The sequence below is a fragment of the Cydia fagiglandana genome, chromosome 7 (genome assembly GCF_963556715.1).
Source record: "Cydia fagiglandana chromosome 7, ilCydFagi1.1, whole genome shotgun sequence".
Lineage (NCBI taxonomy): Eukaryota > Metazoa > Arthropoda > Insecta > Lepidoptera > Tortricidae > Cydia > Cydia fagiglandana.
In genome coordinates, this window is record NC_085938.1 from 11,328,695 (window position 1) to 11,343,572 (window position 14,878).

The 14,878-nt window shown below is 36.2% G+C and overlaps 2 protein-coding genes across 2 annotated transcripts in view; both read right to left on the reverse strand.

Annotated features, from left to right (window-relative positions):
* LOC134666196 (uncharacterized) overlaps positions 1 to 7,076 on the reverse strand; it is a 31,466-nt gene extending 24,390 nt beyond the window's left edge. The window contains exons 1-3 of the mRNA XM_063523347.1: positions 6,794 to 7,076; positions 2,815 to 2,942; positions 626 to 738 (exon numbers count right to left, since the gene is read on the reverse strand). Coding sequence (XP_063379417.1) covers positions 626 to 738; positions 2,815 to 2,942; positions 6,794 to 6,833 — 281 coding nt within the window. The 5' untranslated portion in view covers positions 6,834 to 7,076. The remainder of the gene's footprint in view (positions 1 to 625; positions 739 to 2,814; positions 2,943 to 6,793) is intronic.
* Positions 7,077 to 8,128: 1,052 nt separating this feature from the next.
* Positions 8,129 to 13,637, reverse strand: LOC134665904 (27 kDa glycoprotein-like). Its single transcript, XM_063522954.1, has 7 exons — positions 13,483 to 13,637; positions 12,587 to 12,720; positions 12,105 to 12,217; positions 10,837 to 10,991; positions 10,116 to 10,261; positions 9,690 to 9,821; positions 8,129 to 9,047 (listed from the first exon to the last, which is right to left on the reverse strand). The coding sequence occupies exons 1-7, from the start codon at positions 13,520 to 13,522 to the stop codon at positions 8,859 to 8,861; spliced, it is 909 nt and encodes a 302-aa protein (XP_063379024.1). The 5' UTR covers positions 13,523 to 13,637; the 3' UTR covers positions 8,129 to 8,858.
* Between the last annotated feature and the right edge of the window lie 1,241 nt (positions 13,638 to 14,878).

A 14,878-nucleotide genomic window follows, 5' to 3' on the forward strand; every position in this document is an offset into this window, starting at 1 on the left:
TGACAGTTCTAACCTAACCTAACCCACTTTTCTGATAGCGGTTCCGTTTTGTGAGGATCGCAGTTCAAACCTAACCCAACCCACCCAAATTACGTAGAATTTAACGTACCTATTATAACATAACAAAAAGTACTTTAAATAGAGATGCCTATTTGTCAAATTTGCGAAGTGACAATTTTGACCAAACATCTTTTTGGAATATAATATTAGACAATAAAAAACGTTTGCTAAATAAGTTTTTGTCCTAATAACATTTGACAAAGTAAAATCATGCCAAATGATAATTTGACCAAATAAATTATATGCGAAGTGTAACTTTGCTAAAGGTTCCTTTGGGAAATGAAACTATTGCGATAAGTTTGTTGGGAAGTGAAATTTGGCGAAATGTATTTGGCCGAAACGAAAGTACACCGTTTTTCGCATACTCATAAGTATAGGTATATATTTTAAAGAAAAGGATTTTGTTATCCTTAATTTTATTATATTGCCATTTTGTATAAGGCTGCGAGAACTGGGACTGAAACTGCAATAGTCGGTCAGTGAATTTCTCTGGAGAGGGTTTTCTGGGCATAAACTACCTACTAGGCACTTAAAAATCACATTATTGTGTAAAATATGCACTTACTTTTGGATTACTTCGTCATATACTCCGCTCTTCTCCGCCTTTTCCATTTCTTTCGCGAAAGTTTCAAAATCGATCACGGCGTTCAAACACTTGTCGAATGTTATCATTGCAGACTGAAATAGAAACACATGTACGGTTTGACAAAGAAAACATATTTCATAAGTTATATTTCCACGATGATATCTATATTTAATTACACAAACGGGTCTACCTCGATATAATTTCATTGTTTTTACCTCAAATTCCGACGTTTCGTTTCATATGTGTACAAAACGCGAGAGCTTAAAGTGTTAGGTACGATGATATCTGTTTTATAATCTACATAATACAGGGTGTTTGATACCGTACATCGTTTGCCAAATTAAAACGGCAAATAGGCATCATTTGCTATCTTCCCAGGCCTAGAAATTTTTAATTTTGCGCACATTTTTTTTTCAGTTCTATGGCAGTTTTTCGTAAATTTCAAATTTTTACTTGAGCATTAGTAAAAAAAAACATGGCCAATTTATTTTCTAGACATGAGCAGATAGCAAATGACTCAACCTATCTGCCGTTTTAATTTGGCAAACGATGTACCAAACACCCTGTATAAGGTAACGGCGGCTATTAACGCGGGTATCAAAATCGACGTCTAACACCGCGGTGTTTACAAATACGCATTTTGCAAGCAAACAGATTTATTCCCTAAGAAATAAAGCATACACAAAACAAGCTCATTCATTGGTCTATCGTGCCCATTAGTGTGCATTTGTGTGAGGGTAACAAAAAACTCGCGATTCGTCAGTTTGTGCGACGGCGGCGCAAGAGCCGGTTATTCCATACAGACGCGTGACGCCACAGTTAAGTGCACTCCAATCTTACTTAGTGTTTTACGTAATAGTTATGGCAAATAAACTAGTGCAATGCCTTTTAAGAGGTTGTGTATTGTTTTCTACACGATTTTGAATTACTTTTAACTTAGTTTTTGACCGGGAAATACGTTTAAAATGGAAAATAAAATACAGCGGTGATAGGCGCCAATTACTTCTGAGGTAAGTAATTCCGTGGTATGCCACGGTAATAGAAAAAGTGGTAGTTTTGTTATTTACTCTTTAGTTTTGGTACAAATAATCAGTTTTATAATTTCTTTTATTTATTCCAATCTTGATCTATTCACACTATTAAAGAGCTAATTTCCGTGGTATGGAAAGTATTCAACTAACGCTTAATTTTTAACAAAAACTTCAGCACCGATTTCCTTGTTTCTATGGGAACCCTTAATCTGTCAACTTTTTCTTATTATGAGATAAAACCTAAAATTTACTTGCCGGGTATGTGATTTTCTGTTTACAAGAAGCTTGTAATATGCGTGTTTGATTTTATTTGAAGAACCATCTGTGTTTTATTATTTTTATGGGTCGGAATTAGGTTTAATCAAACTCCAAATTAAGCCTATTACCGATGGTATGATCAAATTACCCTCGGTGATAGAATGTATAGAAATCTATTACCGACCCAGACAAATATCGAATGGGTCGGTAATAGGCTCTTAAAGAGTTATCTATTACCGAGTGACTATTTGGTATTGTATTTTTGGTATTTTTAAACATACTCCTATAGTTTTATTTTTTATTTCGTGTCATTATTAAACTTAATGGCACAAACATAATATACAGAACCCACGTCATTATTATTGTTTTAACCCTCGGTATTAGGTTTCGAATTTTGAGTTTGGTTTCTATTAACGAGTGCAGAAAAATCATGCCAATTGTACCCTCGGTAATGAAAGCTCAATTCGCGATAATAGAATCACAGCCTGTCCCTTGCCACGGTAATAGAAGATTGGGTCATTTTGGCTTCAAAAAATATTTTAATACATATAATAAGCCAAAATGAATCCAAAAACGTGTGAAACGGAAAGTTCATTAAATGCTCTGATGTATAAAAAATATTCCTGGCTGTTAGACAGCATTGATACCCTTAATTTTTAGATCTCTTTTGAAAAGTTCCTTAACTACCACGGTAATAGGTGCCTTTACCTTATTACGAATAATACATACGTTATACCAGGAGGCCGCATAAATGATATTTTATCCTAAAGAGGCAATTTTGGTGTAAATTAGAGTGTAATCTAGAAGGCAAGATATTGAATGGATCTCAGTGCGTCAAACACTACGACTTTTACCTTCTTACATTTCTTATGAACATACCTTGACTTCTGAGGCCTTGTCTTCGGCATGAGTGGCATTGCAATATTCCTTAATCACTAGTGTACTGTACTCATCAAAAGGCGCATTGTCAGGACCAGGACCATCGACCGTGGAGCGACCAAATACTCCTGTCAATGAAAAATACAGAGTTAGGCCAAGAAAAGTCTGCAGAGATTTTGATAGCCCACGCAGTGCGCCTTATTTATACGTCATAATTGAATATAAGTTTGACGTTTAAAATAACACTTGCACTGCGTGGGCTATCAAAATCGCTGCCAACTTTTATTGGTCTAAAAATAAATGCAATTTTAGGGATCGTTCCTATAAGATTCCAGTTACGACAACGCAGGATTGCTGTCGACTGCATTGCCGTTACCGGTAAAAAAGAAAAATTAAAATATCTCAAAGCATTCACAATATTTATTTGATACTTATTATAGAATAGTATTTAGGTAAGGATAATGAATGAGCAGATTAACTAAATTAAGTACATAAACATACATAAACAACCGTGAGACCTACCAATATTGATTACCGGTTAATTTGTATGAATAATATAGGTACCTAACCGTTAAATCTTTTTAAAGATCTATCAGTAAGTAATATTTAAGAAGTTACTTTAAAACGTAAAGTGGCACCGTGTCACGCTAAACGTTAAATTCCTATGAATTTCGTAAGTCAACTTATGTACCTAACTATAGATAATTAATGTAAAATGCATATATATATATACATAGGTACCTACCATACATATATATATGGTATGGTATGGTATGGTGGTATATATATATATGTATAGGTATATATATATATATATATAGGTAGGTAAGTTTCTCAGAATTATCATCGCTGATCTTCAACGGCAACTTATGAACGGCAATAGAGCAGTATAAAAATAGATACCCCACCATAGTATACATATTTAATATTGAAACGTGCTTTAATAGAGTTCTTATTTACTAAAGGTTAAAAGATTTTTACTACGACACTACCTACGTTAAAATAAAATTATGATATATAGTTAGACCGTAAAAAGTCTGCATTTTGATAACCCACGCAGTGCACGTGTCATTTTAAACGTCAAACTTCTATGAAATTATGACGTATAAATAACACTTCCACTGCGTGGTCTATCAAATCCGCTGGAGACTTTTGGTGCGACTATAGAAAATATTTTGAATTAATTAGATTTTTGCTTTCAATTTCATGTCACTTTACAGGAAACAAGTGAATATAGTGTGTACGTACTTTATGTCTGTGTTATTTTACCGCAGATTTTAATTCACACGGCTAATATTATTGTAACATTAATTGAAAATATTTGCATTTGGATAACTACACAGAATAATAATAATCTACCTACTTAACAATAATTTTACCAAGTTAATGACTATCAATAAAATAAATACTATACTATATGTAAATTTGCCGAATGTTGGTTGAAGTCAAAGTAAATAATCGGCGAAAAGTTGTTTGGGTAAAATTCGGTCAAAACTTCGGCGTAAAGGCAGGGCTATAACCGCGAAAATCAAATCAAATTGCGGGCATCTTTTTCTGTCACTCTATTTACGCTTTCATTGGAGTAAGAGAGAAAGATCCTCGCAATTTAGGCCCTCAGAACGCCGTGCGAAGCACTAGAGAGTCCGAAACCCAGGCGAAATTAGAACCGTGTCTAAGTGTGTCCTGTAAGCCTAAGGAGAACTTGCGTCTCGTTATGCGTGTTTTTCTCTCCTGTAATAATATTTATATGTTTGTGCTCAAAAAATAGTTCGAGATGGTATCCAGCTTTATAAGGGTCCGATACCCCTGGAGTTGGTCCATACGTTACGGTAGTTGCTTACCATCAGATGGTTAGATACATCACCAGCTCATCAGTCGGAACATATTTTTATATGTACAAAATGTACGCTTTTACCCATTTGTTTAATTAATATTTTTAGCATAGTAACAGGCGAACTCAATGTTATATGAGCATTCTCTAGCACTCAACCTTCAGACAAAGCTGATAAGTTTAAGATAATGAGCATTAATTCTATTTTATGCTTGAATAATAAGGAAAATAACATAATGATGATGATGATGCATTCCTGTTATCCCTCATTAGGGACATAGGGCTCGCAGAAGAATTCTCCATTTGTCACGATCTTGAGCGGCTTCTTCCAGCTCTTTCCAGCCGAGTCCAGTTGAGCCAGCCTCTTTCTCAACTGATCGCCTCCATGTAGTACAAGGCCTCCCCGACCGCCTACTGCCGGCCGCATGCCAGCGGAGACCCTGCTTGGCCAGATGGCTGTCCGGCCTACGGAGTACGTGTCCGATCCAGCGCCATTTCCTTTCGAGGATTTCCCTTCCTATGGGCTTCTGTTCCGTCATCTGCCATAGTCTGACGTTTGAGATGGTTCGTGGCCAGTAGATCCCTAGAATGCGTCGCAGGCATTTGTTTACGAACACCTGCAGACGATTGGTCACATCTTTCCTCACAAGCCATGTCTCGCAACCGTACAGCAGGACCGACTTGACGTTGGAGTTGAACATCCTGATTTTCGTGCGTCGAGTTATCACGGTGGACATCCATATAGGCTTCAGCTGCGCATATGCTGCTCGCGCCTTGTTGATGCGCGATTCAACATCGCTGTCCGCTCCCCCTGAAGGGTCGACCACGCTCCCCAGGTACGTAAATCGCTCTACTTGCTCAACTGCTTCACCGTTGACATATACTGTCGCTGCATCCAAGGTATTAAGGCGCATGTCCTTTGTTTTCGAGCAATTTATGCGCAGTCCTTCGTTCGCAGCAAATCCCGCAAGGTCATTGGTCTTGGATTGGAGATGTTCGCGTGACGTCGCGAGTAAACAAAGATCGTCGGCAAAATCTATGTCTTCGAGGCTTCCTCCATTCACCCACGGGAGCCCCCTCCTCTCTTGGCTTGTTACTCTGCGCATCACGTCGTCCAAGACAATGAGGAACAACAACGGTGACAGCAAGCAACCCTGTTTCACCCCAGCCGTGACAGGTATACGGTCTGACAACTGCCCTTTATGCATAACTCTACAAGAGGAACCCATATAAAGATTTTGTATAATTTTTATGATCTTGTCTGGTATACCTCTTTTTCTCAGTATGCGCCATATACTTGCCCACTTGACTCTGTCGAACGCCTTCTCGAAGTCCACAAACAGAGTGAAAAGTTCGCTGCGCATTTCATTGCACTGCTCCAAAATCATACGTAGAATGTTAATTTGGTCAATGCAAGACCGCCCTGCTCTAAATCCACTCTGCTCGTCTCTTAACGTGCTATCGACAGCTCTCGCCATTCTGTGTAACAGGATCTTGCATAAGACTTTGGAGCACACCGGCAACAGGTTTATTCCTCTCCAGTTGGAACATTGGGACAAGTTCCCTTTTTTGGGCAACAACATAATAACATAATAAGGACGAATAATACCTAAGTTATCAGCTCAACTAAGTTACCGACTCTAGTTATTGTTATGTCGAGTCATTATTTTGAATACTCAAGTCCATATACATATGTATTTATTGTAGAAATGTTGGTGGATTAAGGATGACTCTCGCTAGACCGGGCCGGGGCCTGGCCGGAGCTTCCGGCGCTTCGTTTTCTATGGAAAGCACCTCGTGATCACCGATCAGATGTCATAGAAAATGGCATCTTGGACGCCTCGGCCCTGGCTCGGCCAGGTCTAGCATGAGTCATCCTTTAACCAGTGTACAGCATTAAATAACATGGTGATGCGATTCTAAAACGGTTGAAACACTGAAATAAGATGCAAATGTGATAAAACTTGATTTATAAAAAAATATATAAACATTTATAATTTATACAAAATAATAAGTAGTTTAAAGTTAAGAAAATAAACATTTAATATTTAACAGAAAATAATAGTTCTTTAAAAAACTTACATGAGCGAATAAAATAAAAATGTTGCAATCGTAGTGTTATGAAGAAAGCTTTTTCTTTGTACTCACCCACAGCTAGAGAAGCAACAACTAGAAATTTCCACAACATATCGAATCCCTACATTCACCTATGAGAACGTTTCAAGTGCCAAATATGTATCTGCAACTGGAGTCCTACTCTTGCGGAGCACGTTATAAACACCACAATACTGCTACAAAACCAATTATGTTTGTATTCACACACACACACTTCTATCTCATTCAAGTGATAAGAATTTCGCGTGATTCGCATTGGGATGAGGCGCTGACCAGATAAAAAATAAAACCTAAAATCTTCAAACCAGTTCTTTAAAAAAAGATAATATATGGCGTTACTTAGTGAGTGAGACACCTGCTCAAGTTTTTCCTTGTGCTGTGAACTCTTATAATATTTATAAGCCGACATAGAAGTTTTTGTGGTAAAAATGAGTATATATTTGAGAAAATGAAACAAGATTGAGTGCATTTATATGCACTGGCCATACATGACAAGCGGTCAATCTTTTGGGTACACGGCCGTGGTCAGTGATATCTGTCGGGTTAAGGGTCTCTCCAGATATATCGACGCGCATTCGGCAAAAGCCGATACCAAAAAGCTTTATGCCTGCGCAATAAGAGCGAAAAAGTTGTCGTTCGGCTCAGCTCGCATCGGCCGGCCGGCCCCTGCCGAAGCGTCGATGGCTTTTTCCTATTGACTTTTGCCGAAAGCGCGTCGATATATCAAAGTCAAAAGTCAAAAATACTTTATTCATGTAGGCCTAGTAACAAGCACTTATGAACGTTTTACATAATAATATATTATCTTAAGCTAATTATCAGAGCAATTTATTGAAGTTAATATTATTCCATAGTAATATTGGATTATTATACAGATCAAATTGAATACTAAGAATTTCACAAAAAGATCGTCAATCATAAAAAAAAATGTATAAAAAATACTAGTCTAGAATGTTTCTAGAATAAAATCTAAATGTCAATAACAAATGTCAATAAAACTTAACAAAGAAGTACATACATTGAATTATCTATTTCGAGTCACCATTAATCCCACGTTGTTTTATCACTCATGTAGTCTTGTGTGGTATAATAAGCTTTAGAAATAAGTTTACGCTTTACATAATTTTTAAATTTATTAATTGATAATTCAGTAATATGATTTGGAAGTTTATTATAAAATCTTACACAATTACCCATGAATGATTTTTTAATTTTATATCTGGGGAGACCCTCACTCATTCCCACCCTGTATAGATCAAATGTAACCCGTACCAATTTTAAGCATGATACTTGTAGTAGGTACTTTGAAATAGAAAACTAGAATTTAAATTAAACAAGGAAGTTGTAGGATATGAAACGTAAGTAAAATAAAAAGAGGTATTTCCATTTTATTTAAAAAAGTACTAAATATTACAGAAAAAAATCTTTTGTTTAAAAACCATTATAGGAATATGAACATTAACTTGAACTTTGTATACTTAAATTTCTATTTGTACTTACACATAATTTTTATATTAATAATATTGTAGTTACTAACACAGTTTTTAAGAAATTTTGTAACTACTCTTACATCAAAAAGATGAAATAAATCATTGAATTTCAATTTCAATTTGTTAACATTACGTAAGTACAAGAAAAACTTAAATAAAGACACTGTACAGACACTACAGACAGGCTTTTTTGTAGTGTACAAAGAAGGGGCTTAGTATACCGGGTGTGGCCTGTAACACGAGCAAATAATTAAAACATAGATTGTACTCCTCAAACGGCGACACTTTTGTTCAACAACTTTTAAAAATAATGATTATAATGAAGTATTTAGACTCCCTATTTTTCATACAAAATAAATATTATCGCTACACGCCACTACACATAAATATTATCATTGTGGTTGACGTTGCTTGTCAGTCTTGTCACGCCTTAAACATAACAAAATTCGCAATACATTGCGTCTTAGAATAAACTTGTATTAAAAATCAAACCATAAGTTATTTTTAAAAGTCGCTGAACAAATGTTGGTCAGTATGAGGAGTACAGACTACAGTTTAATTATTTGCTCATATTACAGGCCACACCCGGTATAAGCTATAACAGGCCTTTAATTCCTCTTTATGTCCGAAGTGAGGACAGTGTGTTGTACGTTCAGTTCGTTTTCTCTGTTCCACATCTCTAGTTCCGCGATCCGTACTTCTAATTCCAGTTTCTTCTTCTTCAGTTGCTCCACGTTTTCACTCGTTACTGGACCCGATAACGTCTGAGCAACTTCTTTATGATGCTCTTGTGTTACCTGTAAAACAGTTTATGTTTAATATTAATTTTCGAGACAAGCTTAAGCTTAAGCAGACTTAATTTTTCAAGACATTTTATTAATGACAATTTGTTTTCATTAATACACTTATTACACATAAGAACAATCTAATTTCACTAGTTGATCAATACGCTATTTAGGTAAATAGCCATGAAATATTGATTAAGAATTATCTGGTTACTTTAATAAATGAAATCAATGAACGTTTTGAGCATATTTTGACGGGGAAATCGGGATACAGCTAGTAAGCTTAGAAATCAATTAAAAGAGGATGAGGTCTCGCCGTTTCGGTAGAGCTCAATTGGCAGAGCGATAGGCTAAGATCCTGACCGCGTAGCTAACATGCCAATCGCTTACGTATAGTACCGAACAAAATGCAACTGTCAGTGTTGCACTAATATGGAAGAGCGATAGAGAGACACAAAGCGTTTCGTTGTCGTAGCGCATGCGATTGTCACATTTGGCTAGTCCGGCAGAGTCGCGAGTTTGAGCCTCGCCCGAGACAGTGAATTTTTCCACTTTGAATTTATTTCTACGCTTAAGAGCATTGTTTGCAGATGTTTTTACTTCAATAAGCGAAATTAATTTCATACAGCTAGTGATTTTAGCAATGGTTCTCACCTCAGAGCAGGACATGCTCTCCAAGTAGACATCGTGGAACTCTTGACCCAATCTCCCGGGGATGGGGTTTGAGCAGCTCTTGAGCACGTTCACTAGACACGTCAAACCCTCGTCCGTGAGAGCACACCTCTCCTGCGATCAATATTTATTTGTTTTACAAGGGGCAAGGGTGTGGTAAAGTAAAAACAATGTGGTTAGTTAAATTAAATACCGATTTAGATGAATTGCTTCCAGTGTTCATGTACGGATACTCATATCTTCTTCAGTTTCTTCTGGAGGTTTTCCATCACCGAAATGTAAATGAGATTTGGTACGTATGTGAGTGCCCAGAAATTAACTCATTGATAAGGTTTTAATGGTGAGTGAGTTACAAATTGATTAATCCCTAAGGATAAGAACGAGAGGCAAGAGGAGAGGAGGTATTACCTGTTCAGACACTGCCAGTGAGCCGGCCACTCCACCTCCATGTACATCCATAAGTTTAGTGACGTTGGATTTCATGGCTTGCTGGCAAAATGCCATATCAAGTTGGTTCTCTTTGATGCACTGGGGGCCTCCTTCCTTAACAAAAGCTGCAAAATACGTACAAACATAACTTAAAGACATGGATGTCCAGCTAGTTGTGAAATATTTAGACTCGATTAAAAGAATCAATTATTAATAAGATTTGGTAATTCTTCAAGTATTTTCAAGAAATAAAACGAAAGAAATATAACTTATAATATATCCCGAAGTTTCGAACACTTTGCAGCATTCGTGATCAACGGGTGACTGAGGAATAAATATAATTATATTTACCTCTATCAAAATTAACATGTATCAAATTAGTACATTACATAGATTTATTTTATAAGTAGGTAACTATCGCGGTAACCGAAAAAAAAAATTTAAGTATTTTCAAGTGTTAAAATTAATTTTATCTTTTTAATGCCAGTTAAATTGTATAAGTCAATTGGCTTTATATTATTTTCAAAACATTTTCTTTAACACGGTCTTAGGTTATTCACTTTATAGAAAAAGATTTGTAAAGTTAATAGCAAATAGAGTCTGTGCGGAAAGAGAAGAGTCATGGAATGTATGGGGCCCAATACATTCCACGACTCTTCTCTTTCCGCACAGACTCTACTCGTAATGTGGTGGTACGTACAGGTAACCCTCGCGCCATCGTTGTCGCACACGAAGTCGATCAGTGTGTTGGTGCTCTTAAGACCCGTGGCAGTAGTTTCGACAGGCAGACATGGAGCCATGCCTTCGACCAGGCCGCGAGCACATTCCTTCAGCTGTGGTGCTTTAGTACAGTACCTAGAAAACCAGTCAAAGTTTTTTTAAAACTTTTGGTTTACCGTTATGAAATAATACATATTTTAAAACTCAGCAAATGCCGGCAGGTCACAGGTGACCCTCGCGCGGGCAGCTTTCTCGCGCAAAGATTGGCCATAGCAATCCAGCGCGGGAACGCTGCCTGCGTGATGGGCACCTTACCAAGGGCGCAAAATTTTGATAGGTATTTTTAACTTTAGTTTTTAGTTGTAGTTAATTTTAGTTTTGTATTCATTTTATAACACTTTTTACAATGAATGAGTTTTTTTTTATTATAAAACTACTTTTTAAAACACATAGTGATAATAGATTTAGGTTTAATTTTTTTGCAATTTAGTAGGTAATTGCCCTTCCAGATAATATTATATTGAAATTCCTAATTTTAATACTGAATTGGGTTTTATAATGTATAACTTCTATAAACATGAACACCTATTCTTATACGAATGTCCTTTTCTTTAAAAGGTTTTCTAAGTTTTAGGGACAGTGGCGTAGTTAGGCGTGGGCGAATGGGGCCACCCACGGCCTCGCACTTAGGGACGAGGCCTCGCAAAGCCAACCTTATTACCTTGGGAAAACAAATTGAAAATAAGGGCCTCGCAGATGTGGTTTTTTCCCACGGCTAGATTGGTTCACGCTACGCCACTGTTTAGGACTTGTTGGATAACCCTCTGTACTCTGTAAATGAGTACATGGAATTGAATTTGTAACGACATACGTAATATTGTTTATTATTTGTTATTTTGTATAGTTATATTTGTTGATTTGTATTTAAAACATGATATTTTGTTAATTTGTGATATTTTTATCTTTATTTGACATTTTAATGACATTACAAATTATTTAATTTGACATCGACTTTAATGTTAATTTGGTTTATATTCAATTGTTTGACATGTTTTTCTTTGTACATGACGATCCCTATTGGGAGACACAATTAATTTTATTATTTTTTATGTAATTTTTGACGATAATGATGAGAATATAAACATAATTTTGACGAATGTAGCAAATTTATAGTGTAATTTTCATCTTGAAATAAAGAAATCTAATCTAATCTAGGGGTTTGTTAACTTTAGAAAACAATGCACTTACTTCCTGATTACGGTATCATAAGATCCATTAGCCTGTGCCGCCTCAAACTCGGCGCCAATCGTTGCAGTATCAAACAAGCCGAGCAAACAGCTTCCGAACGCTTTTATGGAAGACTGAAAAATAAGTTTGTTAAGTATATTACACCGAATTAAACATACATAATTACTAGACACACTCACACATACTACGTAAAATTTTGAATAAAAAACCGGCATAAACAGGCGCGAGCGTAACCAAAAACATCAGTTTTAGTTACGTCCGTAAAACCACTAGATACCTTAATTTTTTTTAATAACAAGGATTAAAATAATATTTAAACCACTGCTTTTAAATAAAATTTAAATCTGGCATAAATATATGTTACATTGTATCCAAATCGGCTACCTACTAGTCCTACTAAATAAAAAAGTGATAAAAATGACACTAAATATTTAATAATTTGCCGCGTTTCGAGTCTTCTTCTTTCTTAATATGACTCTTACCTTAACTTCTGGGATCTTTTGCTCAGCATGACCGGCCTTACAATATTCTGTGGCCAATATTTCACTATATTCGTCATAGGGGTCGTAGTTGTAGACGTTGGTAACACCATTGAACGTGGTGCGTCCGAACACACCTGAAAAAAAATAAGGGTACGTATATAGTTCTACTCTTTGGTACCTATACTTAATATTAAATTTTTCAGTTCCCATGCTCTGAAATGTCAATACGGTAAGAATTGTGATCCTTTTTAAAATCGGAGGTTTTTTCAGGGTTCCCATTACTAAGACTCCGCTGTCCGTCTCTCTGTCCGTCCATCTGCCTGTCACCACTTCACCAGGCTGTAACTCATGAACTGTGATAGTTAGGCAGTTGTAATTTTCACAGAGGTTATTTCTATTGCCGCTATAACAAAAAATACTAAAAACAGAATAGAATAAATATTTAAGTGGGGCTCCCATACAACAAACGTGATTTTTGTACGGTTTTTTGCATAATGGTACGATAGGTACGGAACCCTTCGTGCGCAAGTCCGACACACACATCGCCGGTTTTTTTTTAAGACGTGTTCGGTCAATTTAATACTTGATAAGTAAGTAAAACATCGAGCATAAATAAGTTTTTAGGTTGCGATAGCTCAACCACGAAAACCTTGATTGTTTTTTGACGTCTGCAACTCTTATGTTAACCCACGTATTATTGAGGTTACACAAAGTGCCTATACGTTCTTCAATTAATTTCAAATTAATGTAATAGGTATTTTTAATTTTTTTAGCTTTAGTTATCTTAATTGTAGTTAATTTTAGTTTTATATTAATTTTATAACACTTATTATACAGTAAATGAGTTTAAGACATATAATCTACTTATGTATAATGCACGGTCGTACTGTACTCACCTACAGCTAGTGCAGCAACGCAGAAAAGCTTCCACAACATTTTAGAGCGTCAAATATTCGAGTACGTTTTATGCGGACGCAGTGGCAGAGATACTGAAGAATCTGCTCCCGAGGGCACCTTATATACGTAATTACGTACCATCAACGACACATTTAAGTAACCCTTTGTGTACCTTATTGCTACGAAATAAGGTCTATCGATGTTTAGTGGGTAGCAAGTATATGAATTATTCACACTTGGTTGTTCTGACTCGCTAGAGTGATAAAGAATTATGCTACATCCACTAAACCACTACATTAGTGATAAGAAAATCCGCACTAGCGTAGGATATTTCAAAATCTTTTTTTGCCACACTCTCAGTAGGTACATACACATTAACCCCCTTATTCATAAACGTTTACTAAAGTTGACAAGCCGATAATAATCGTTTGTCCCTTTCTATCATACTGACACGTCAGAAAGGGACAAACGATTACTATCGGCTTGTCAACTTTAGTAAACGTTTATGAATAAGGGGGTAAGTAGGTAGCACTTAGGTATAGTCAGCCAAGAAAGTGGTTTTCGATTCTATCATCTGATTGATAGAGTCGAAAAGTGGTATACCACTTTCTTGGCTGACCGTGCATACTTATAAACAGTACCACTAGTAACTTAGTTATTTTATTACGTATATAAATGTACATAACTAACATACATAATAAACTATACGAGGCAAATACTTAAATGGTGAGGTTTCCTCTTTGCAAAATACCTAACAATAACAACTGATTAAAGCACTAGCTAATATGGTTTTTAGGGTCCCGTTCCCAAAGGGTAAAAATAAAAACTGTCCGTCTGTCCGTCCGTCGGTCTGTCTGTCACGAGGCTGTAACTCATGACCCGTGATAGATAGCTAGACAGTTGAAATTTTCACATGATGTACTTATTTCTGTTGCCGCTAACACATGCTAAAAACAAAATAAAAATAGTACATTTCGATGCTAGTGCGGAAGGTATGTCATTACTTCACGAGTTCCGAGATATCTTGCCACGAGCCGCAGGCGAGTGGCAAGACTCGGGACGAGTGAAGAATGACATTTCCGCACGTGTATCGAACGACGTTTTTTAATACAGTTGCGAAAAAATAAGAAAAACATTGTTAATCGTACACTAAACAAAAGTGGTAACAGTGACAGCTCGGTTAGACGTCGTCTTTAAGTATATTATATCTATGGGCGTTTGGCAGCTATTCCGTTCCATTCAGTCAACTTATTAAGAACGGAATTTTCAATATTGAATATTAAAAAATAAACGTGTTATAATGATGTAGAGGTAAGTAATTAAATATGAAATATGTAATATTTTTCGTATTCTTACATTAACGGTAGGTTTTTATGCTGATTACGACGTTTAAAG

Bases quoted from the DNA above. Each gene is read 5' to 3' on its own strand.
- LOC134665904 (XM_063522954.1), bottom strand. From the start codon at position 13,522: ATGTTGTGGAAGCTTTTCTGCGTTGCTGCACTAGCTGTAG. The intron at 10,992-12,104 runs GTAAGTGCATTG...CTGGTTTTCTAG, and splicing joins TATGATACCGTAATCAGGAA to GTACTGTACTAAAGCACCAC. The intron at 10,262-10,836 runs GTACGTACCACC...CGTATTTTGCAG, and splicing joins CGATGGCGCGAGGGTTACCT to CTTTTGTTAAGGAAGGAGGC.